This window comes from Schistocerca americana, chromosome 2 (assembly GCF_021461395.2).
Source record: "Schistocerca americana isolate TAMUIC-IGC-003095 chromosome 2, iqSchAmer2.1, whole genome shotgun sequence".
In the NCBI taxonomy this organism is placed as follows: domain Eukaryota; kingdom Metazoa; phylum Arthropoda; class Insecta; order Orthoptera; family Acrididae; genus Schistocerca; species Schistocerca americana.
In genome coordinates this window covers 137,969,537-137,995,784 of record NC_060120.1, presented here as the reverse complement: position 1 = coordinate 137,995,784, position 26,248 = coordinate 137,969,537, and the positions used below count along the sequence as shown (strand labels likewise).

Sequence of the window (26,248 nt, the reverse complement as noted above, 5' to 3'; positions counted from 1 at the left end):
GGGCGGAGATCCAGGCAGGATGAGCGTAACAGAGGATAGGTCGGATGAGGGATTTATAGGTGTGGAGTATGGTGGAGGCATCCAGACCCCACGTACGGATTGAGGAGACGGAGTCGGGAGCGTGCCTTGGCTTGGATTGTCCAGAGATGCCGGGTCCAGGAGAGGCGACGGTCGAGGGTGACGCCAAGGTACTTAAGGGTGGGGATGAGGGCGATAGGACGGCCACAGATGGTGGGATAGAAATCAAGGAGGCGGAAGGAAGGGGTGGTTTTGCCTACAATGATCGCCTGGGTTTTGGAGGGACTGACCTTGTGGAACCACTGGCTGCACCAAGCGGTGAACAGGTCAAGATAGGATTGGAGAAGGTGTTGGGAACGCTGCAGGGTGGGGGCGAGGGCAAGGAAGGCGATGTCATCGGCAAACTGGAGAAGGTGGACGGGTGGTGACGGCGGCGGCATGTCCGCCGTATACAAATGGTTCAGAAGGTGGGAGAGGACAGAGCATTGGGGCACACCGGCAAACTTAACAGTAAGGACGGTGGTTAAATTACTGTTTTACGCCTTTTCTCCATCCGAGCACTTCATCCTTGGTCGTCCAGTGCAATTATTTCACATGTTCAAAATATTCAAATGTGTGTGGGAATTCCTAATGGACCAAACAGCTGAGGTCATCGGTCCCTAGGCTCACACGCTACTTAAACTAAATTATGCTAAGAACAACACACACGCCCATGCCCGAGGGAGGACTCGAACCTCTGCCGGGAGAGGCCGCGCAATCCGTGAAACAGCGCCTCCAACCACGTGGCCACTCGGAGCGGCTCAAGTGTTTCCTCTTGTTTGTTATGCATATTGTATATTACAGATCATTCCCTGTAGATTATCCCAATTAATTTTCATTCTTCTTCTGTAGTACTATGTCTCTAATGCATCGATTTTCTTCTGTACCTTAGGTGCGTTTCCCTTGTACAGAGCCTCTATTTACTCCTTCCATCTTTCTCCTCTCTCTTACAGCTAACCATCTGATCTCTTAATTTTCTGACTTGTGCTTTTGTTTTCTGCGAAAGTCTTGTTTACGTTGACTGGAAAGACTAAAGGATGCTTCAGAATAATTGGCAAACAAAGTCTCAGTGCTGTACAGAGATTATTGCAAACACAATGACGCTGCCTTTCTCAGAATTCAAAAGAGAATAAATTCAGCACTCTTCATACCCCAGTCGTTCCCCTTCTTGAAAAAACACAGCTGAACAACGGGGAGATCCACAGTACTGAAGATCAGGGGAGACTTTCACACCTGCTGCTCAATCTATACGTCAAAGAGGCAATGACGGAAACATAAAAAGGTTTCAAAAGTGGGACTAATATTCAGGTCGTTGTCATACGAAGTATAAGATTCGCTGGAGACGTTGCTACTCTCAGTATGAGTGAGCAACGGTTGCAGGATCAATTGAATGGAATGAACAGTCTAAGAGCACTAACGGTGCATTCGGGTTAAACCAAGGGAAGATGTGTAGTAAAATTTAAATTAGCGACGAACTTAGAAAAAACAGTTGAAGACCATGAAGTACAGAAACTGAAGGAATACTGCTACATTTTTTTCAATGGTTCTGAAGGACGTAACAGACTGTTCAGTTGGCAGCTGTGTGTCGAAAGACAAGGTACCGAGGATTTTCTTGGGATTCCCAATTTCCAACAGAAGAGTGAATCAGGAGTTCTTAGGAAACGGACAGGTTCGCATGATGGGGCTCAGGGGAAACGTGTTAGGACACAGCAACTTTTCTGTAGGACCATGAGTTATACCAGGAAGAATGGGATAGTCGTGAGAGATAAGAAAGATGACAGTTAATACAGTAGAGAATAATGCTAAAAATAAACGGAGCGAATGACTCGATCAGCTGGAATCTATGTGGTCACTACCCATAAATAATAAGTTTAGGAATTCCGGACAAGGATATTAGGTTCACTGCCAAAACAATACGACAATTTCAGCGAGATAAAGTCTGAGAAAGCAGGTCTTGATAATAATCCATACCGTTGCTTGGAACACGGATCATACCTGAGGGGTGAAAAAAGTAGAAATTCGTTGGGAAATAGTGTGTTCAGCTCTTGAAGTTTCTACAGAATTTACAGCTGAGGATGGTGTCAAATGACAATGGTGTGGCCTTAGCCTGTCAAAATGTGTGATTACAGTGCGAGTAGCTAACTGCAACTCAGCATTCATATGTGATGTGAGCTGTAACACCTGGTATGGTCGCTTATAAAACAAGGAGAATGTATTCATTATCGCCTTTCTCAGTAGAACCCACACACTTTCTGATAAGATGAGTAAATGGCATCTTTTTTATTCACCTTTATCTGCTTCGTGATTCCCCAAGAGTTATTCTGCTGTCCTTTCATCCAAATAGCTTGAACTCTTCCGACCATTCCTTCAACCTCATTGACTCATTATATGCTGGTAAGATTTTAATTCGAAAGTGGAACTCATTCTCCTTCCATACGCAACCTCATAATGAGAGTGCTCAGTTGTCTATTATAGGCTGATATACACTGACAAGCTAGAACATTATGACCACTTAACTAATGGCAAATATGTCAACCTTTGGCATGGATAACAGTGGCGAAACGTCGCGGCTTAGAAACAATGAGGCCTTGGTAGGTCGCCGGAGGGAGCTGGCACCACATATGCACACACAAATTACCTAATTACCGTAAATTATGGGGAGAGGGACGATGAGTCCTGACGCCACGTTCGAACATATCCCAGATGTGGTCGATCGAGTGCGGATCTGGCAAGTTTGGGGACAACTCTCCACTGTGTTCCTCGAACCATTCCATCAGAATGCTAGCCTTGTGGCATGGCCATTTATCTTGTTGAAAAAGGCCACTGGCGTCGGGAAACATGATGGTCATGAGAGGGATGTACATGGCCGTCATGGTCCTACCACGAGCTCCGTTAGACCCACGTATACCAATGCGAATGTTCCATAGAGCATACTGGAGTCACCGTCAGCTTACCTCCAACCCGAAGTATAGATGTCAAGGAGCTGTTACACTGGAAGACGGATTTGCACTTTCCCTTCGGCATGATGAAGAATGTATCGGGATTCATCAGACCATGCAATACTCTGCAACTGCGTCGACATCCACTGCCGACGGTCATGTGCCCATTTCCGTCTTATTTTCTGATGTCAGCACTCCTTGAACACTCGGCAAAACGTGCAGTTTCCGAAACACTCGTGGATTTCGAAACTTTCATTGTCTTAAGACATTTCCAGAACGTTAAGACATTTTGAGGCCTTCAGCCTTCTGATAACATCTTTGTTATTTGTAGTGATACGACCTACCGGTTAGGGTATTTACTTATTTATTGCAAATTTAAGACCTGTTAACTTAAATTTTAAAACAGCTGATACATACTACCGATTTCGTTTCTCATTTTGTTTGCATACTTTGTCTTGCTTTCATCTGCAATATTTGGCAAAGATCAAACCTTTTTTGGAATACAGTAATTTAATGTTGAAATATAAATAAAATTCTGTTGTTTTAAGAAGAAAAAGAAAGATGTTAGGATGGTGGAGGCATTTCTTAGTGCCATCACCGATTGTGGCTGATAGTGAATACTTGAGCATGGTTTCTTCGAGCTGTTGACCACCAATATAAAAAAATAATTTAAATTTTGTAGCAGAGAAACTATGAACTATTTTGTGCGACTGGCGGTCATCAGCTCGAAGACACCATTCCGAGATATTAACCGCCAGTCACAAAAGGTGATGGCACTAACAAATCTCTCTTCTACGATATCTGGTGTCCTTGTTAGAATAAGTGCATTGTAAGATCAGTAGTGCATATTTATATTGCGCGACTATCTCTGTTTATAGTATCGACACGCCTATGAAGATCGCAAGCCACTTACATCCGAATAAATTCATCTACGTAATCAGTTCTTTGTGAAAACACAGTTTAAATATCGTCAGTTACACATGTGTGGGGTTTTTCAGTTTCAATTCCGTCCGCTGCTGTAATCCTGTTCACCCTGTTGCCACAGGTACCAAAGATCATTGGTAATTCAGGTAACTTAATATGCCATATTCTCGGCAAACCTCAATGCCTTTACATATTTCAAATCAATCTCAGACTATCTTCGAACGTAATCAGAAAAATTACTCACTTATCTTCGGTATTCAGTCATTGGCGATAATTTAAATGTTAATTTCTTTAAGGAGTATTTTCATCTCTGTTTTCGACTATATTAACTGAAAAAGACTTCCACATAGTTCATAATTGCTACTAGACAACTAAATACTATTATGCGAGTCACAACTTTTGACTTTCAAGGAATGTTTAAAAGGCAACACAAAATTTAAAAACTCACATCAAAATTGTATTAAAATTTCCAGTTCAGAGTTAATTCGTAACAGCACTTACAGATTAACCTTTTCTTACTAACATAGGTTATTCCACTACAAGTTGATTTCTCATGGCGTAGTTTTATAAAACCAGAGATTAATTTATTTGCCAATTTTCTTAAAATTAAACTTGACTTTAAATGCAATATTCCTAACTTGAAATTAATTATACCGTTTCATATAATTTAGATAATTCTTCGTTTCACATACTTGCAGCAAACGTAAATCAGAGTCTTCAACTAGATTTTAAAAAAATACAGGACATTTTATTGTATTCTTGTTGTACACATTGATGTCACATACTACTTTAAGGCAGTGATATGTAGTGACTGCTAATACAGCACTATACAATTAATCCCAGTTTACCGTTCCAGTTCGTAAAACCGATTTTGCTCTACCTAATACAAAAATAGAAGTGTTTATTCTTCAGAAATTGGCGGGAATTTTATTTTCCCAAGATCTTCTTTGTGCCTGTACCTGTTAAACATGATGCGAATATGATCAGTGCCTGCAGTGGTTTAGGAGGCGGCCGAAGACTGTCGTAGTTGCTAATTTCTTTCTGTACCGCTCGTTAAACAGAAGAAAAACTCCGTTAGCAGTTACATTGCATTAGTACTCAATACGCTAAATGTTAACAAATATTAACTGTAATAATCGCAGCTTTTAAGAACCAGAATCACTGTCGCTGGATAGGCAGGTGATGGCTCCATGAAACCTTTTGCGTCACTACAGTTAATAACCGCAAATTTTACGAACCAAGTATTGTTGTCGCTGGGTAGGCAGGTGATGACTTCATGAAACCAATTGTGTCACTGCATCTTTCAGCATCCAAGAAGTGTCTTACCCCCGCTGGAGAGGATTCCTTATATGTGGTACAATAAACGTACTTATTAAAAACGTGTGTACTTTTCCTGTGCCGCCTTCGGCGGACACATCATAAACATCATTTTAAAGCCTGGTGCACACTGTGTGAAGACCTCTCGTCGTGGAAAACTTTGTCACTCCAGACTAGCATCAGAGGTAACAGCTTGTTGCGACATCACGCTCCTACCACCCAAATTGAAAAAAATTATGAAGTTGAAGTGCCTTAATAGTGTTATTTGTACACATCCTGAACGGCCGTTGTCGACAGATAACAAGCTGAGTTTGAAAACAAGATCTGAATGTACTTTAATGTCGAAAAGAGATTGCGGATGCTGTTCTGCCCATCATGTAACACAGCGAAACAAGACTATATAGCTGGCCTGGCAAGGAGTTATGCTCCTGGAGAATGCTCGAGATAAGCAAGCCAGCTGAATCTGCACTGCTCTCCGGCTTCTCCCACCACTGTGTTACTCCAAGAAGGGGTGTGATTGGGAGGGGTATATTACGTTATTTACTATTTTAATTTTTCTGCTGAGCAATAGCTTAAATAAGTAGTAACTTAAATATATACTTCAGATAGTGCTAATATGGCGAGAAGAACTACAAACCCTTTACATACAGGCATTCATCATTAAGTTGTGATATTTTTCTATTTAAACGTATTTCGACTTCAGAATATGAGATATGTCTGGAACTATGTTTCGTGATACAAACATATGGAGGTAAACAGATTAAAATCTCCTAACCCGAACTTTGGTGGGACGTTGTGAATTTCACAATAGGAAAAAACACAATATTTGCACACATGTGTTGAACCAAACACTGAAATTACTTTATCAGATTGTCTATACAGTCTAGTATATTACTCTTGGGGTGACATTTGGTTTGGATTGGACAAACAGATCGTTGACTTGGGTGCTACACTGTACCTATAACACTCCAAGTTGGAAGTAATGAAGTACATCAGCAGCCTAAAGCGACAACGGTCTCACAAATAAATCGACATCTGTCTCCAGTCATTCAAATCCTTGAATATAATATAATGAAATGTTTTAATTACTGAAACGTAGTTAATGATACGTGGTTCGCAAATGAACTTTAAGCTGCTTTTTTCCACAAGAGTACTATTGGTACTTCACATTTATCACCAAATGATTTTCTCCTTACGTTAATAAACTCAATGAATTCAAATAGTAAATTGTTGGTATCTACCACAAAAGATTTGGTCACCACTCTACTAACCTTTAACTCAGTCGTGTACCTGATGGCCGCTTACAGTTCAGATATCATTCATTGTCGTTCGTGAGAAGACAAGTGCGTCTCATCATCTTAAGACACATCTGAACAATGCTGTCTACGAAATGGTGGTGAGAAGAATAATTGTTTTTGAGCAAAGGTACGATATTGAAATGTTTTATCTGGCACCCGCAGCTACCTATTACGTTTCTAGAAGTGCTAAGTTATTATGGGCTTTTTATTTTTGTATTTATTGTCTTGCTTAATGAATGTAAGTTCGTAGACTTTCGTTTTCAGAGTCAACTTACTCGTACGTAAAATTATTCACGCTAGTAGGCCTCGTCTTGTTATACAACAGTGTATTGAAATTAAAGCGCCATAATAGTTTTATTTGTGTACATCCTGAACGGCCGTTGTCGACAGATGCCGTAAAATTTCTAAACATCTCATCTTACAACGTAACGCCGTCAACAACCCAGAAGAACTTTTGTATTATTAAGTATTATGTTAATCCTCTCCGTCACCTAAAAGCTTCAGTCTTAACTACAATTAGGTTTACACATATGTTACTTGTTAAGTGTTGGGTATTGTGTGAACACTGTCCTGTGCTTTCACTGTACACATATTTAGGTATAATATATTCATTAGCATTGATTAAATAATATATCTGAACAGCATTGACTGTACCTGGTCTACCTGGTAGAAGGGGTATGTGAAAATTCCACAAGATCTTCAGTGCAGCTGCATATGGCGACTTCTGAGATGAAATCTGATGTACTAGAATGAGGCATTAACATTCTGTCATTATATGCTGTAATAGTCGGTAGTGTGGAAAGTTAATTAGTATTGTTGACCATGATTTGTAATATTTGGCTTACAGTCATAGACCATGCAGATCTTTCAATACAATCAAATCAGTAAGTGGCGTAGGCCTTTTTGGCAACTCATCCTTTTATTAACGAATATTCTCACATCATCATTTATACTGCAAAAACTTTGAAAATCTGGTTTTTTGGCCTTCGTGTTTCAGATCTTATATACCAAGATAAAACCATTCAATCATTTTACAAGCGATCGTGAAAGGCCACTCAATCCACGACGATTGATGTATTGCGATTTGCTAGTCACATTCATCAAACTCCACACTTCAAATATTTGGCAAACATTTCCCATTCTTACGTAGGCGCCAATCGGTAATATTCACACAGCTAACATTACGTTATGCTCACACTGCGAACCACATGTTATGCTGTTATGTACCCTTACTGACCAATAAATATACTTCTTTAATTTGGCCGAAAGTATTATTTCAAATGTGGCTTTGTGATGCACTGAAGCTAATAAGTATTCTATAACGAGATATTTCAGAGCAGACTGTACAAGTGTATGTCTAATGCTGTCTGCTCAGATCTGTCAATTGGTTGTTGTCTGCTCTAGTTTTGTATCCCGTAAGTAGAACTGAAGTTTTCAACATACAGCGAAAATCCTTACGAAAGTTATTTCATTTACTTTCAGCTTGCTGTTTCATAGTTTTCAAAGTTCCTTCTTGAACACTTATATCTCTACTTGCCTTTAGACTGAATAAAGTTTCTTTCCATATTTCATTAATCGACATTTGGAAGTACTACACTGCCAAGAAGCATATAGAAAACGGATTTTTGCCAGTTTAATGCGATTGTCAGAATAAATTGAGAGAGAAACATTTTTTCATGCCTTGAAATGCTTCACCTAAGACAAAATTTCTGTTAGGTTTTAACTATGGGAACCGGATGTAAAGACCCCTCATTTGCTTATGATACAACAGTTTTCCAACTTTTGTGTATTACATAATAATGCTTTTAAGAGATGCATTTCAAGACTTCGAGGTAAATACCTTATTTCATGCACATCTGTAATAAACTGAATACTTAGCATCATGACATACGCTTTCTGAATATGTTCTACAGTTATGTAATAAATAGCTCAATGTTTGATACATTTATGTAAGCGCCTTTGCACTCTAACACAAATGTTAATCTTCCTGATACTTACTATCAGATCATGGATGGTCGTCTGTATAGCGTTTTCTCCAATTCATTCCACTAACTGAAAACCCTATGTCACTGTTCGCATTTAAAAAATGACGACCAAAATAATTAATGGTAGGCGATTTATTTATATCTTCTTTGACCGATTCCTTGTTGAGCTAAAATAATAAGTCGCACATATTGTCATGTATGTCAACTATATGTACACATATGTTTCTATGAATGAGCCCAGTCGGCTGCAACATTGGGACGCAGCGTCTTCAATAAAGGTGCTTGGGTATCATCCTTTCAAATCATTTTTGAAGCAATAACAATGGAAAATTAGAGATGCCCTCCGTGAAACGTTTTCAACTCCATGAAGACTTACAGAGATTTCTTCTCATTACATAAAATTTGCTTGTACATAAAAATTCTTGCGAAAAGTTGACAACGTAATACAAACATAAATGCTGGGAAGATCTTTCTCGGGTGCTATCACAATGTTGCTTCTATAGTTACAGACACTATAAAGAATTCAGCGTGATTCAGCTGCCCCAGCATTAATGCAATCCTCAACACCTTCAAAAACCATCCAAAACATTTTTATATTTTCTCACTCGTCACGTGAAAGATATCAGTCCAATAGGAAAAATGAATGGGAACTTTTGGTAGAAACTTTAATGTAGTTAAATCTTGTACTGTTCTACTTTTCTACCAGTTGCCACAGTTGCAGAGTTATTCAAAAAAGACACATCTGAAGAATACTGTTGTACGTTTGTCTTGAATAATTCGAAAACTGCGGACTCCAGACAATACGTAGCACAATACAAAATTTAACTACATCACATTTCCTACAAAAATTTCCTGGTCAAATTTTCTGTAGGACTAGTAGTTTGCATGTATCAAGTGAAGGAATATGAAAATCTTGTGCATGCAATTTTAGAGTGCTGTGTATTCCATAAAACCCACAGGTAGGTACAACTGAATCACACTATAGATGAGTTACACTTCCCTTAAATTCTACAAATAAACTGAAGTCAACCATTTGGCTTTCCTACACATAGTTCAAGGCCTACTTTACGTCAGATCGCCACCCCATTAACTGCAATGTGGATATAATGAATTTATTTATACCTTAACCGTAATATGTTTGTTCTCCTTCGTATTGATTTGTAACATGACTAATACATATTCAATCCATGTGTATGGCTCAAGAAACACACTACTAATACAGTTTCTCAAATATTAGAGGTTTGTTTTTGCTACCCACTAGCATTAACTTAAACTGGTCCACATTTAGAGGAAGCTGCCTATTAGATATCCCATGTAGGCCATATACTATACTCCCACAGTCCGCCGGCGATGACATCTTTCCGTTCACCACAGAGGCGTCAGCAAACAGTCGGAGAGTGCTCTTTACCCTTATTCACCAGATCGTTTATGTATGTAGAGAACAAGATCACTCTTACCAAACCTTCGTGGGGATTTACTGCCATGATCTTCATTTCTGATGAACATTCATCATCCAGGGTAGCGTGGTTGCTTCTGTTTCTTTGGATGACTGAAATTAGGTACCTACGTCAGTTATAGAGGCACCTACACTAATAGCCTAGAAGTAACTGGATGTGATTTCGGCTGCAGATGCCTCTGCAATGATTCTACCCCTTCCGCTTATGGTATAAATAAATCCGTGATCCCTTCATTGTAGTTGACGGCACGGCGATGTAACAGAAACCAGACCTCGATCCACAAAGGCGAGGAGACTTCCGATCGTCAAGCATTTGTGTGTCTGAAAGGATACTCTCTGTGACGTAAAAGATACGTTCTAGACAAAGTTGGCGTCGGGACCGGTAATTATTTTGCAATCTCCGATATCCTATGAGCCAGGGGCCTTGCAACGATAACGATCGCACGCTGGAAGAAGGTTGACTCGTGACATACTGCCACATTCATTGTTCACATCTCTGGATCAAACTGCTCGGATATTGTGTTTATATTCAGTTCCTACGCGTCATCAATCTGCTTCAGTCGGGCGTTATATAGATTATGGACTGTGCTGTCCATCCCGTGATATTCGATTACCCAGTTCATTTGATTCCACATGATTCATGACGGATTAATGATATTAATTATTCTGTATGCACTTAGCAAACACATATACTGCATTAATTATATACGTATGACATCGTTTCTCAAATTAAACAAGTATCCTCTCGGTGAGAACCACTTCTGCCGTAAAATGAAACATAGTTAATAAGGTATATTAAAAGGTCATCTATGTATGTCCGACACCGCACAGAAGGCGAAACAAAGAGGCTAAATGGCGTCGCAGTGTCATACGAGCTTTGATCTCTGGATCCATTGTTGTTGTTCCTGCGCGCAGGACACTAACTGGAAGGAACGAACTGCGCAAATTCTGGGCCAGGACATCCATGTGTATAGAAATAATCCAACCACATTATTATTTTCGCTTAATTCTGATGGAAACTGAGGTAAAGCACTTTCCTGCAAGAGGAAGATTTTTAATATAGTGTTAAGGTTTGCGAAGTACGGTTTTGAAGAGACTGCAGACTGAACAAAGGCGCTCAAGCTCAACATAAACCAACACCCACGTTCCAGAAGAAAGGGCCGATTTTGGATTCAGGCGGGCTTGCCACGCGTGTCATGACATACCGGTGCAGGTGTTATCGCCAAAAACCTCCACTTTAAGGTCGGGCGATAACATGGCACGTCCTTACCATTCGCTTCTAATGAATGACAGAATGCATATGTTGGTCATACTTTCCCTAATATAGCGAGAGCGCTCAGAGAAAGTAAACGATGGCGAACTGGTTTCGTAAGATTGAGCGCACTGGAAAAGCGGATATTTTCCAAGCCATTCATAGTGATTTAATGCTACTGTTACATAAATTCCTAATAGTGTGGGCACATTTCAGAATTCGTTGTGTAGCCAATTCCTTTCTTCTACAACCCAGCAGAAAGGAGTCACTAAGGACAGATGATGGAGGCACCTACCTACCGGGGGCCGCTAGTTCCAATAACGTGTAGCGGACTGCCATAGAGCGACGTAGCCACGGAAGACGTTTTGTTGGCCTCAGTCACCAAGAGTGACTCACTCTACCCTCGACACAATAAAGGTTCTTTAGTAAATTGTAACGTTCTTATAGTGTGCCTGGCAAGAGAATCCTCTGGGTAAACTCCGAGAGTTTAACAAGCAGTCCATGAGTGTATACCTGTACAGAAGAAGCTAACAGTGTGACCAAACTAGTTGACTTCCTCTCTCACGCCAAAATGACTGAATGACTGAAAAGTAATGTATGCCCTAGAAACCTAAAAGATAAAGTGTACTATGAAAGTCTTTTCGGGTTTGCTGCCGGATCCTAAAATCAACTTGACTCGATATTTCGGCGATCCAACTGTTCGCCATCTTCAGGAAATGCTGCTTCTGCTGATGAGTCCCGCTGAGAACTGACGCAAGATTGCAATTCAACGTCCTATATAGGCCACCGTTCAGTACAAGGCGCATGCGCCGCCCATCACGGTTTCTGACTTCCAAAACAGGGAGGTGGCGCCGCCCTTAGTGAAACACTGCTGGCAACGATATATCGCAATCAAGGCCGCATCGAAGAACGTTCAGTTTTGATGCGAGATAATACAGGATTCCACGTTTTGCTAAGAGGAAACCCATTGTCCCTGTTGATTAAATTATCAGCCAACCTAATTTCGATCGCCTCTTTATACACACAATTCCAAAAACCGGAAATGTTGGCAATTATAACAGTTTCCTCAAATTTCATTTTATGTCTCTCATTCCGGCAGTGTTCTGCTACGGTCGATTTTTCCGGCTGTTGAAACCTCGTGTGACGGCGATGTTCCACACACCTGTCATTCACTGTGCGAATAGAGCGGCCAACGTAAGCTTTCCCACATTGACACAGGATTTTGTACACCCCGGGTTTCCTAAGTCCCAAATCATCCTTCACAGAGCCGAGCAGAGCCCTAATCTTAGAGGGTGGACGGAACACAGTCTTAATGTTAAAACTCCTTAAAATTCGTCCAATTTTAAACGATAAGCCTCCAGCATGAGAAAACTGTTATAATTGCCAACATTTCCGGTTTTTGGAATAGTGTGTATAAAGAGGCGATCGAAATTAGGTTGGCTGATAATTTAATCAACAGGGACAATGGGTTTCCTCTTAGCAAAACGTGGAATCCTGTATTGTCTCGCATCAAAACTGAACGTTCTTCGATGCGGCCTTGATTGCGATATATCGTTGCTAGCAGTGTTTCACTAAGGGCGGCGCCACCTCCCTGTTTTGGAAGTCAGAAACCGTGATGGGCGGCGCATGCGCCTTGTACTGAACGGTGGCCTATATAGGACGTCGAATTGCAATCTTGCGTCAGTTCTCAGCGGGACTCATCAGCAGAAGCAGCATTTCCTGAAGATGGCGAACAGTTGGATCGCCGAAATATCGAGTCAAGTTGATTTTAGGATCCGGCAGCAAACCCGAAAAGACTTTCAAGACTTATTACGCCGGGACAGCCTACGTAGTCACATAAAGTGTACTATATTTATAAAGTTATTTTCAATCAGAAGAAAACCATACATTAGCTCATAGAAACTTGATGCTGTCTTTTCCCTGATGTCTGTGTTAGTCTAATAACATGATATCAAAATTGTGACGTGACAAATTTTAATTTGCATATTTATTCGTGTCTCCATTACTACAGTATTTCAGTGCGAACATCTTAAACTTACAACTGTTAGCTTTTACATTTCTTCGAGGCTTTATTACATGAATGTTTCTACGCCAGCATCTTGGTCTTACAAATGTTAACTTGTACAATTATTTGTATCCTTATGATAACGACATTTCTATGCTAACACTTCGCCTTACAAGGGTCAATGTTACATTCATTCGTGATTCAGTTCCAACAATGCTTCTATGCCAAAATCCTGGCCTTACAACAAAAATTTTGAGAACCTTACAGTCGAGCTATTTCACTGTAACGTTCTTTCTGGCTTCAACTGAGATAGCAACCTTCTTTCACTATTGTTGCAACAACTATATTTTTAAACATCTCTCCTTTCACTCCCTTTGCATAATTTTACAGAACAGGAAGTAAGTAACTAGCTGTTTTTCGTGTACAGTCTAGCAGCTCATGACATTATGTGTGATGTAATCGCCTTATGTCTTTGCACATTCACGTTTCTAAGTAGGAACGCTCGGCTTACAGAGAGGATCAAACATACCAATAGCATGCGATCATGTTATGAGCTGAATCATTTAAACATTGTTAATGTTAAGCCATGTGCCTATCAGTAATGAATATGTTCATGTAATTCAGTAAAGTTTCCATTTTGTGCCTACTATTGGCATATGCTATGATGTACCATTTGCCTGTTTTCGCATTATACGTTCTTGGTGGATATAGTGAGATAAAGTTATCATACGTTTTCGTGCTTCTAAATTTTATACTTATTACGGCATCATTGCATACAAGACATATTTCGGGATACGCCATTGCATGTAATTCGAAAATGAAACGAGATAGCAGCTTATAAACCCTTCATCCTATGATTACTTTTTAACTGCTGTCTACATTACTGGCCAATAACACATAAAAAATTATTTATTATTCTATACAATTAATATTGAAGTTTCCAGTAGGTAAAATTTTTCCTTAGAAAGTCGATAACATAACAGACGCCAAGTAATTAATATGGAATTAGTATGTAACAATATCTGAATAGTTAATATCGTGAATGCTGCTAGCTGAATTTAAGATGTATATATAATATAACCTGCGTTTTGCTAAACCTGTAGTTACTGTGCGTTCATGTTGACAGCAATCTTGATCAACGTATTTACCCATGACACTGTTATATGATGTCCACAAAAACCAATTTCGAAGAGTAAAAGTGTCATATTCATTCATCGAAGATTTCTAAGACGTATTAGTTGTAAGATATGTGGTGGAATCTGCCGGATCTATGGTTACAAATAGTATTTACAGTGAAAGGTTGATACTTCTGCGGACAATAGGCAATTAAAATGAAGGACAAAAGATGGATATTAAACAGAATACCACCCAAGCTGCCTCATTAAGTACAGAAATTTTCTTCACACACAACGTGGCATGTAAGTACCACACATGGCGTTACTTCACATCCTCTACTTACAGAGCCAGTATCCTGCACCACGATACGAAAATGTAATTCAAGTTCTACATTTCACTTCTTAAGATGAGCCTGAGGAGTTGGTTACGGAAAAAATTAATATTTCATCTAACTTATCTCAATGATGCTATTTACATTCGATTACCAAGCAGGCACTTTATCTGAAACATCTACAATGAATAAGCTTAACCCAACCTGTATTCGAACTAGCTGGATTGAGTGCAGAATATATAGAAGTGGGAGAGTGCGGCTAGGAAAATCTTAAACAGTGGCGTTAATATAAAGATGATAATCGTGGTTGTCATGTACTGATGGATGATGCCATGACTGTCAGTGTCAATCTCGACTAAGACCCCTGCGACGAGGAGGATGGAACATCGACCGTGCTGAGAAAGGACCATCCAGAGAGGAAGCTTTTCGCTCCCTTGAGACTTCTATGACGCGGCTTGAAACATAAGAAGCCTGCTTTCCAATTGCTGCATGTGCGTTGTTTGCGAAAGTAGCAAAATAAGGAGTCTGACATTTTAAGAAACATTTTATTGTGCTCTCCTTCTCTTAAACTTTCCGGAAAGTTTTGTGAAAATTTGTGGTAAGATCTTATCGGACCAAACTGCTTAGGTCATCGGTCCCTAAGTTTACACACCATTTAATCTAGCTTAAAGTAACTTATGGTAAGGATACACACATACACACACACACACACACACACACACACACACACACACACACACTCATGCCCGATGGAGGACTCGAACCTCCGACGAGGGAAGCCGCATGAACTGTGGAAGGCGCCCTAGACCGCGCACCTACTCCACGCAGCTCTCTTAAACTGTAGACCTACTTGAATAGCTATTTTGAACTTCTCAAACTAGACTATGCAAAGTAGTGTGAAAACTTTGGGAAGACTGTAACAAAGGAAATTAACAAATACATACTCGGGATGACGAATATGGCTTATTTCAAAGTTTAAAAACTAATCAGCAAGAATATTGGAAAACCATCAATGGCAAATTGATTTTACGTAAACGTACGTGAAAAGTAGTATAATGCAGCAGTGATTAAAGCTATTTTAACGAAACATGGTTACAGAAGAGTACCTGTCTGTTACTACAAATTATTGCGTAATAACAGATATATAAGCCAACATTTAACAATTATATATAGCCTACAATAAATGGTCTATAGAATGCTTACGGACCAGCAAAGTGAAAGATACGTTGTATGCAACCCTACCTCCAACGAACTCCATACAAATAAAACAATATTTGAAACGATGGGCAATTTCTTTGTCCCAATATCTTAATTCTGCGAGAGCCTAAGGAGAACCTGTGCCGCTATATAAAGAGAATGGATCACAAATGAAGATTACGGAACGTATCTGTAAATGGTGACCACTTCTAACCAACTTAGTGAACTTAATGACGATCCACCTGCATTGGATTTGCCCTCTTATTGCCACTGCATTGCGACGGGACCTCAGAGCATACTAGTACAAACAGTACAGTGCATTCGCTAGTTCTCCGTGTTGTTTCTAAAATGTGTTACGCCAAATATACATTCAGACATTCTGAGTAGTGTTTGTTTGTTCTAAGTCGTGTCTCCTTACCACTTTCGCGCAATGACGCTCTGAGCGTGTTTTTTAAGGAATTGACTAGTTTGAACCTGGGACCTGTTGCTGGTAAAGAGACGCCAGACCACACATGACATGTAGAGTTCAGAAGAGTTCAGTGAGACTAGCGATGATATAACCAAATACTTAATGATTTCCGCGTCAACTCCACTGCAATCCCTGTAACAGAATCTTAATACCAACTAAATTTAGTGGAAGGGGTTCAAGGCTTTCCTATTTTTAGTTTGCTGGTAAACTAACGTCGAAAAAGTAGTTAAGTTTACCATTGGAATTTTTATTCTACTCACAAAACATTGTTTATAAATTGCACTATTGATAAAAGGAAATATTTTATTACAGGGTGATAAAAACCAACTGCATTCAACAAAAATGTGAACGAATATTCCCTGAATGGGTTTCCAAGTTCTACAATGGATCGAAGGATGACCTATGCCATATCACATCTATAATCTAGATTTAAGTTAAGTTTCATAAAAGAGGAAACTATCAAAATGGTCCACAGTGGCCCTCAATTATCTTTAATTACTTATTTAACTTGTCGTAAATTACAGTGGCTGATGTGGCTTCTCAATAATTATATAACAGAAAATCATTGTGTTTCAGATTTTAACTTCTAGTAGCAAATGTGAATACCACGAAGTTTAATTGATGATCGACACTAGTATTGCGTAAAAAGGGGATGTAACAGATGAGAATTCTGCAGTTCTGAGTGAAGCCTTATGGAGGCACCGCGTGTGTTCATTACCTTGTTGGTGTTTAGGCAGCGTCAGGAGGCAGCGGGCGACGCAGCTCCACGCACCACGCCGTCTCGGAAGCAACTCTCTCCAAACTTCTTCTTACTACAATTTTCCGAAGTTGCTTTAAAAAAAAAGGTATCTCGCTGTGTTTTCAGCTGATCAATCAGGGTCTCAATGTTAACCATAAGCTCTGCCTGCAAAACTTTTGTCTATCCAATGAGAAACGTTATACTTTTCGTGGTGGGGCAATGTTTTTAATGTTTGCAACGTAACAGAGATGCGTATAATCTCACGCTAAAACTTTCAGCTGGTGTGGTCCTTTTAGTGTTATCGTAAGATCTATACTGTTCTTCTGGAGGGCTCTATCTTGTAACATGGGCTGGGGGGGGGTGGTCCTGGCGGTCGGCTGGCTACGTGGGTGTCCGTCCCTTATCGTAGGGCCTCCTAGCTTACACGACTCTGCTCTCGGCTTCTGTTCTCGTTTCTTCCCTCAGAATTGCGTCTGTTTCACGGTGGGAAGGTATGACATGCATTTAGGCGTTCTTGTGTTAGTCTGTGGTATTCCATTTGCTCACTTGTTGATCGTATTACTTTGGTTAATTTAATGTCAGGATTTACTCGGAGCTGTGTGACATACTGCCGGATTGGCTATCATGTCAGGGATTTCATGCAATGTGTTGAATTTGCCTGACACCTTACAACATGTACACTTTTGCGTTTAAATGGAGGTTTCTTTATTTTATACCTGTCAACACTATGAAGATAAATTTTTAGAAACGATTGACCAATAAAGTGATTATCTGACCATTCTACTCCCGTTCACAATTGTTTGAAAAACGATATTCTACGATACTCACACTGATTGGATTACATGAACTAGGAGATTAATGTGGTAGCACAATGGAATATTGAATAACAAGTGACACATTAGTAGATGAAGTCGGTAACGCCTCCGCTGTTTCGCCGACGACCGTGTGCTCGTGACGCTGTTGACTGAACCCCCTTTTCCAGCCGGGCTGCTGAACGGCACACCTCCAGCGTCACTGTAATCGAGGATCTAAATTCCAGCTGTGTGGTATCGTTGGTCTTCCAGTGAACGGCAGTTTCCAGCACGAAGACGACCAGCGACACGCAGAGTCCGAGCACCAGTAGAGCGAACTCTCCCTGCACGTGCGTCAGCTGCAGCTTCACCGGGCCATCCGGCGCCTGGGCGTACGACCGCATCCCTACTTGGGCGGCCAGCTGCACTCGTGGGACCAGCCACTTGCGAGCCACCTGCGGAAAACATTCGCAGCACTCAGAGCCTGCCTACGTATTACCAACCTAACAAGTACATTTCTGGGAATTAAAATTGCGAGACTTGGAAGGGTAGCAAATAATTTACGTGGACAGTTTAGCGGGAAGTATAGATGATTTGGGGATACACAGGGTAATGCAGCTGCCCCTATCGATGTCATTCTATGCAACCCGCAGTGTTATATCTGCTCTTCACAAAACACGCATGAGAGCTTCATATTCTCTGATTCTTTACGTGCAAACTATTAGGCCTACAGTAAAAATGAACGGGAGCTCTTTGTAGGAAATGTAATGCACTGAAATATTGTACTGGGGTACTGCTTCGCTAGAGACCGTATTTTCGAGTTATTGAAGAAAAACGTATAAAAGTGACTTTCAAAAGAAACCCCATTCTCTGACTCAGCCCCCATCAATCAGGATTTCTAGTATTTTATCTACGGCTCTCAGTCCTATCACAAAAAAATTGCGACAGCACGTATTATTTCCCACGTTCGACCTTTTTTGATCTTCATTGACTGGCCGTCTTACACCACCGGTTTGGTCGAGGCAGTTAAAAATTGTAAAATTGTTGTTTGACTAAACTTTAACTAGCCCGCCGGGATGGCCATGCGGTCTAACGGGGGGCTGAATCGCAGAATAACCCTGGGGGGTCCATTGGGGGGCTGAACCGCAGAATAACCCTGGGTTCGGTGAGGGCGGCGGAGCGATGAAGTGGACTGCGGTAGTCGTCTTGGGTTTGCGGACCACTGCGGCTGCGGCGTGGACGGAGCCTCTCCGTCGTTTCTAGGTCCCCGGTTTACATAACATAACATAAACTTAAACTATCGGTTTTGTAAACTTTAACAGCATATAGTAAACAACTACATCGTTACATTAGTCCGGCCTTCTGACTGCGAAACAACTGTACTTGTAAATAATAAGTCTGGATCGAACTATCTACGTAATTAGTTTTAGCGGAACATTTTAGAAAGTAGCTTTTAATTAATTACGGGCACTTTTAAATTATCATTGTTAAGAAGTAGCCTACTATGCTGGTGGCGTAACATCCCAACCAATACAGACTGAAAAAGATCGAATATCGGGAACAGTTCGTGCAGTCCCAAATTTATGTACAGTGGTAGGAAGGAGCTCCACGGATTACATACGCGAAATCCTGGCTGGTGAGAGATGCCTGTCGGGATGGAGGTGCGACTGAAGGTTACTTTTGTACTTTTTATTGAATAAACCGAAAACCGTGGCCTCTAGCAAAAACGTATCCCAGTACAAACATTAACTCTTAATAGTGGACTCTGGTCTCCTCCTAGAGCCTAAGATCAATGTGATTCGAAATTTCGGAGATTCATGTCCGCCATCTTCAGATGAACGCTGCAGCTGAGGCCCAATGAAAACTGATGATGGTGGACAGATGGAGACTACACTAAATTACAACACCGGGAAAGCCTACGAAGTCACATAAAATTTAAGTACACTACATTTTCCACAAAAATGTCCTCTCCATTTTTTCTGTAGGTCTAATAGTTTGCATGTAGCGAGCGAGAGGTCGGAAATCTCGCGCATAGTTTATGAAGGTGTACTATTTCTCTTGGGTTGACTTGGGTTTAAAGAAAATGTAAACTAAATATTACGACAGATTTTATAAATAATCGACAAGTACGTCAAAGAAGAAGAGATAGAACTACAATGGACATGTTATTCCATGGAGTCTTGCGCTTCTATGCATGAGCTATCTTTCCTTTGTCATTCGCTTATTTTATCTGCTTGGATTCGGATCTAAGAAGACGTGCTTGTGTAAAACCCATCTCGCTGTACCAGCTGATAATGTAAGACGTACTAAAAACCCGAAAAATTTAATGGTTATTTTGTCAAAAGAATTTGTGTATGTGGTCAGTCTGTTGTGAATCTGACACCTTTATTGTCTTAAGTACATATGGACCTTAACAAAGAATTTTCATTGTTAGGCGCCATCTTAGAAAAATCTTTACCATTTTTCTTTTAGCTCATCTAGGAGACGTGCCGTCGGTTAGGACAGTTAACTTTATTTCAGATCCCACGCGACCGGAGGCAGCTACTAATAATTTAACAATTTTATTTACAGATTTTCTTTATATAACGAGATAAAATCCCAGGCAGAAAAGGTCTGGTCACAGGATTCCAGTTCCATTATAGGATTTCGTTTGTAGATGCTACTCTTGTTATCTTATATTGGGGAATCGAGACGAAACCACGACATTAACTTACGTACTACAGTAGTGTACATGGAACGATCCTAGTGTTGGATAAATAAGAAAAGGAAAATTATTTATAGATGATTACGTAACTACCCTGAGAACTGAACTAGTTTACTGAGTGCTGATACACGTCGGGCAAAATTAAACAACATATTACACTGCTAATAATATTCCCACATTAGTTATTTCTCTTTTATGCTGAGCCATTGCATTAATGTGTGTTTGTTCTTTGTATAAGTCACGGTTGATTTTATTTTATTAGATTGCGTTAATAGTCACAAAACAAATATTTTTTTTATTTTATTACATTACAAAGGCCAGATATAACATTGCGGATTGAATAAAACGATTTTGATAGGGGCAGCTAAATCACCCTGTCTAGTGTGGCAAACTCGGTATACTGAACTGCAGATACACTCGCTCTAACCGGGCCGCTATCGAGTCAAACTGAGACTGGGTAACAGATAGGGGTACTTCATCACAATACTGCTTCCGTACCAGAGTACATCACTAGTAATTGCTGAAGAGCAGTGGCATTTCAGTCTGCTGGTAGCCCGTGACTACGTCTGTTCACTGGGTGAGAGATCTGGAGAGTGTACTGGAATGTTCAGTACTCCCAGTATCGAGGTTGATCAGGACGTAACAGGCATCACGATCTCTCCCTATAAATGTCATAAGTCAATGATCACGCGATATTGTTTGTGGTTAAGAGATTTCTGAGACTTCTGCAATTAGCAACAGTCCTATGGAACATGAAGAAACATACAAAACTACATTAGTCAACATTAGAGAATCAATAAATCAAATAAGGATTTAACAATCTGTATAGATAAATATATATATGTCCGTTTCCTTCAAAATCTTGCGTCTCCAAATGTTCTTATGTGCTAGATAATACGCACTTAAATATAAAACTACCTGTAAGAATGAAACTGTCGAACAAAGTAAGTGAAATCTTCACTGAACTTTACCTAAACTCACCTTTTAAACAATTTTTAAATGCAGTGTTTAACTGTATTATATTACTATAATGTATTACGTACAAGTGGCCCTAACTAATTAGCTTGGCTTACCTGTGGCAATGGAGACGAGTTATTGCTCGAAGTGTTGAACATAAAAATACAGCGCAGTGGCATATCAGCTCAATATCAGGAAGCTTTGCGAAGTGCAATTCAAGGACGTGCCACTATTGTTAGCAGATCATGCTTCAGTTTTAACCACTGTGTTCCGCAAAGTACAGTGTGTCCATTCACACATCAAATTATTAGACGGTGGTGGATACTGAGTTTGCTGATTGAGGCAAAGGGGCTAGCATTCAAAAACTATATTGAAACTCAAATATCCTCCTTTGCAGTTGTAACGTTTCTTACAAAACTTACTTATTTTTACAGATATGACTCTGTCATGAAATTAATTAATGAAAAGGTAACGGAGTGATAATTCTAAACCTCTGAGTGCAGTCCATGAGAATAGGTTATTCAGATCTGTACAATGAAACTACTAACCCGAACCTAGAAAGAGAAATCCCAGTAAAACTTTCGGTTTTCCAAACTCATCGTAAATTACAGATAAGCAGGCAGTGCTCAGCAATGTGTCCATCACACGACTCATTCACTTCTCACAGAATGCCACTGGCAACAAAATATCACAGTGATTGTATTCATAATCTCTGCGGCATAACATATCGGCTGTTGAAGACTAGTGTTTGAGAAATGTCCACCCTACAAATATCGAGTACGAGACATCGAATGAAAACATTTAGTCTATATCACATTTCTTGAATACCAAAGATAAACTACAGGTATTACACATCGTGAGTGGAGATCGAGATGTGGATGATGGATCGAGAATGATGAGGAATATATTTGTGGAAAGTGAGTGAAACCTGGGATTTAAGTGTTAGGATAGGGGTGGGATGACAGCTGGACAAGGAAAGAGAGGGTTAGAGCCTTTCTTTGTCGTGATTTGGGCACAGTAGGTTACTGTTGGTTGGTAGAGTGATGGATCCCGAAAATGAGTTAATGGTCTAGGAGGGAAAAGCGATTGAAATTCCTTTGGTGAGTAAATGGAATGCGTGGAGATGAAGGGGAGGTGCGGCCTGTTAATAGAGGTGCGGTAGCAGGGAGGGTTCTCAAGGATGCAGAGGGGGGGGGGGGGATTATCGTGACTATTGGGCGTCGAGTCTCACGTTTACAGACGATGTGTAAATGTGATTAACTGGTACAGGAGGTGGGTGTGAATGTGTAAGCAGATGGAGAAGGCAAGGCCGAATAAACGACGTTCTAGGTTTGTGTGGGATTCGTAGTATTTAGGATGGGGATGAGGTCCACGCAACACTGGCATAGGTAGGATGGGACAGATGAGGGTTTTGTAGGTTTCGTAGAATGTTAAGGAAATTAATCCCTGTGTCCATCCTGTTAGCAGTTTTAGTCTATTGTGGACTTTCTTTTGTCTGGTGAATAGTTTTGGATTTTAGGCTGCTTTCCGATCGAGTCGAAAGTATATTATCTGATCAAAAGTATCTGGACAGGAATTAGTGGGTATTAATGTGTGGCCTACATGCCCTTCGCCCTTATGACAGCTTGAATTCTGGTGGGGATACTTTCAGTGAGGTGTCTGAGTGTTTGTGGAGGAATGGTAGCTCATTATTTCTCAAGTGGCGAAATCTGAAAGAATATAATGTAGGTCCCTGTGGTCTGAACTGTTGTCGATGTTGTAACTCATCCCAAATGTGCTCCTTTGGGTTCAAGTTGGGACTCCTGTGGGACAGTCCATTTCAGAATTGTGATTGTGCACGAACCATTGCCTCACAGTTGCAGCTTTATGACAATCTATTATCATAATCATGCAATCATTGTCTCCTAACTGTTTCTTTACAGTACACAGAACGTAGTGCTGGAGAATGTGTTCATACCGTTCCATATTTACATTTCATTAAGAGCAGTAAAGGGACCAAACCTTAAATACGAAAACCATACCCATACAGTGACTTTCGTACTTCACTGTTGGCTTTAAAAATGATGAGAGGTACCGTTCTCCCATTCATTCGCCAAACTCAGACCTCAGACCGCAGACCTCCCGCAAGGTATATGTCGATTCTTCACTCCATAACACACTCTTCCAGCCACTCACTGTCCAGTGCCAAGTCCGCACTACGTAGGACGTCCCGCTGTTTTTGGTCCGAAACGTATTATAGTGTTTTAGGTAGGATGACTAGGTAACTGTGGACTGTGATATAAATGTCACGGGGATGAGTGGTGGTTATAGCCGGTGGAAGCCATTATATAGATGTCTCTATAAGCAAATACAATTTCATATGTATGCCAGATCAGAATTAGGTTGACTTAAACTGAAGTACAAGAGTACGTTATATTATTAAATTACTGACGCGAATTATAAAAAATTAAAAAAGATATTACTAAATAACATCGCCACATGTACTCGTATGATTGACTGCAGTCAATAGCGTGTAATAAGTTGTGATTTCGGAGATAACAAGGGTGTGAAAGACGTTATCGACGTAATAAGCGAACGCAGATACACACGCTAGACATATAATAGATTTGTGGCATAGTGTTAAGAAGCAATTTTTGATATTGCAGACAATCCAGTGACGGGACGTCGATTGCAAATAATGTATTGCCGAAGTTACAGTTTGAGTTCATTGAGGATTCTGACCTAGAGAAAGCTATTAACACGAACAGTGAGAATGTACTTAATTCATTAGGTAACAGATTTGAAGCTACTGGCATTTTCTGCGACCCCTTAAAATCCGCCGGCCGCAGTGGCCGAGCGGTTCTAGGCGCTACAGTCTGGAACCGCGCGACCGCTACGGTCGCAGGTTCGAATCCTGCCTCGGTCATGGATGTGTGTGATGTCCTTAGGTTAGTTAGGTTTAAGTAGTTATAAGTTCAAGGGGACTCATGACCACGGCAGTTATCTCCCATAGTGCTCTGAGCCATTTTTTGAACCTTAAAATCCTTTGAGTGGATGAATCGCAGCGTTCTGTTCAGTAATATTATGTTGCTACCGGCACTGCTGTGAAACAGTACGAATCTTACCTAACTAACACTAAACACATGATGTCGTTGCGAAATTCCTGTAGAGTAAGTAATCACTCTTCATCCGATTGGTAATTAATTACCTGTGGTATTCCTCAGGGTTCGATCGGGGTCCTGCTACTTTTCTTGAATCTATTAATATATCTCTCGTCTATTACATTGCCAGACTTGTTTCGTGTGCAGATCATACAAACATTTCAATAAATAGCAAGTCAAGTACATATTTGTGAATGTCTGGTAATCAAATTTCTCTAACATTCGTAAATGCTTTAAAGCTAATGCACTGTCACTAAACGTTGAAAACACCATCTATATTGAACTCAGAACCTGGAAGACATTTTCTTCCAGCATGTGTATAACACGTGAAGACATGCAGATCGAAGAGGTTGACTGTGTTAAATTTCTGGGATTATAACTCGATATTAAATTCTGTTGGGGAGGGCATACTACAAAGTAGATGAAGCGTCTAAATAAATATGTACACTCCTGGAAATTTAAATAAGAACACCGTGAATTCATTGTCCCAGGAAGGGGAAACTTTATTGACACATTCCTGGGGTCAGATACATCACATGATCACACTGACAGAACCACAGGCACATAGACACAGGCAACAGAGCATGCACAATGTCGGCACTAGTACAGTGTATATCCACATTTCGCAGCAATGCAGGCTGCTATTCTCCCATGGAGACGATCGTAGAGATGCTGGATGTAGTCCTGTGGAACGGCTTGCCATGCCATTTCCACCTGGCGCCTCAGTTGGACCAGCGTTCGTGCTGGACGTGCAGACCGCGTGAGACGACGCTTCATCCAGTCCCAAACATGCTCAATGGGGGACAGATCCGGGGATCTTGCTGGCCAGGGTACTTGACTTACACCTTCTAGAGCACGTTGGGTGGCACGGGATACATGAGGACGTGCATTGTCCAGTTGGAACAGCAAGTTCCCTTTCCGGTCTAGGAATGGTAGAACGATGGGTTCGATGACGGTTTGGATGTACCGTACACTATTCAGTGTCCCCTCGACGATCACCAGTGGTGTACGGCCAGTGTAGGGGATCGCTCCCCACACCATGATGCCGGGTGTTGGCCCTGTGTGCCTCGGTCGTATGCAGTCCTGATTGTGGCGCTCACCTGCACGGCGCCAAACACGCATACGACTACATTGGCACCAAGGCAGAAGCGACTCTCATCGCTGAAGACGACACGTCTCCATTCGTCCCTCCATTCACGCCTGTCGCGACACCACAGGAGGCGGGCTGCACGATTTTGGGGCGTGAGCGGAAGACGGCCTAACGGTGTGTGGGACCGTAGCCCAGCTTCATGGAGACGGTTGCGAATGGTCCTCGCCGATACCCCAGGAGCAACAGTGTCCCTAATTTGCTGGGAAGTGGCGGTGCGGTCCCCTACGGCACTGCGTAGGATCCTACGGTCTTGGCGTGCATCCGTGCGTCACTGCGGTCCGGTCCCAGGTCGACGGGCACGTGCACCTTCCGCCGACCACTGGCGACAACATGGATGTACTGTGGAGACCTCACTCCCCACGTGTTGAGCAATTCGGCGGTACGTCCACCCGGCCTCCCGCTTGCCCACTATACGCCCTCG

The 26,248-nt window shown here is 41.0% G+C and overlaps 1 protein-coding gene across 1 annotated transcript in view; it reads right to left on the bottom strand.

Moving 5' to 3' along the window:
* Positions 1-17,983: 17,983 nt before the first annotated feature.
* Positions 17,984-26,248, bottom strand: part of LOC124593831 (glutamate receptor ionotropic, kainate 2-like) — a 92,923-nt gene continuing 84,658 nt past the window's right edge. The window contains exon 7 of the mRNA XM_047132178.1: positions 17,984-18,331. Coding sequence (XP_046988134.1) covers positions 17,984-18,331 — 348 coding nt within the window. The remainder of the gene's footprint in view (positions 18,332-26,248) is intronic.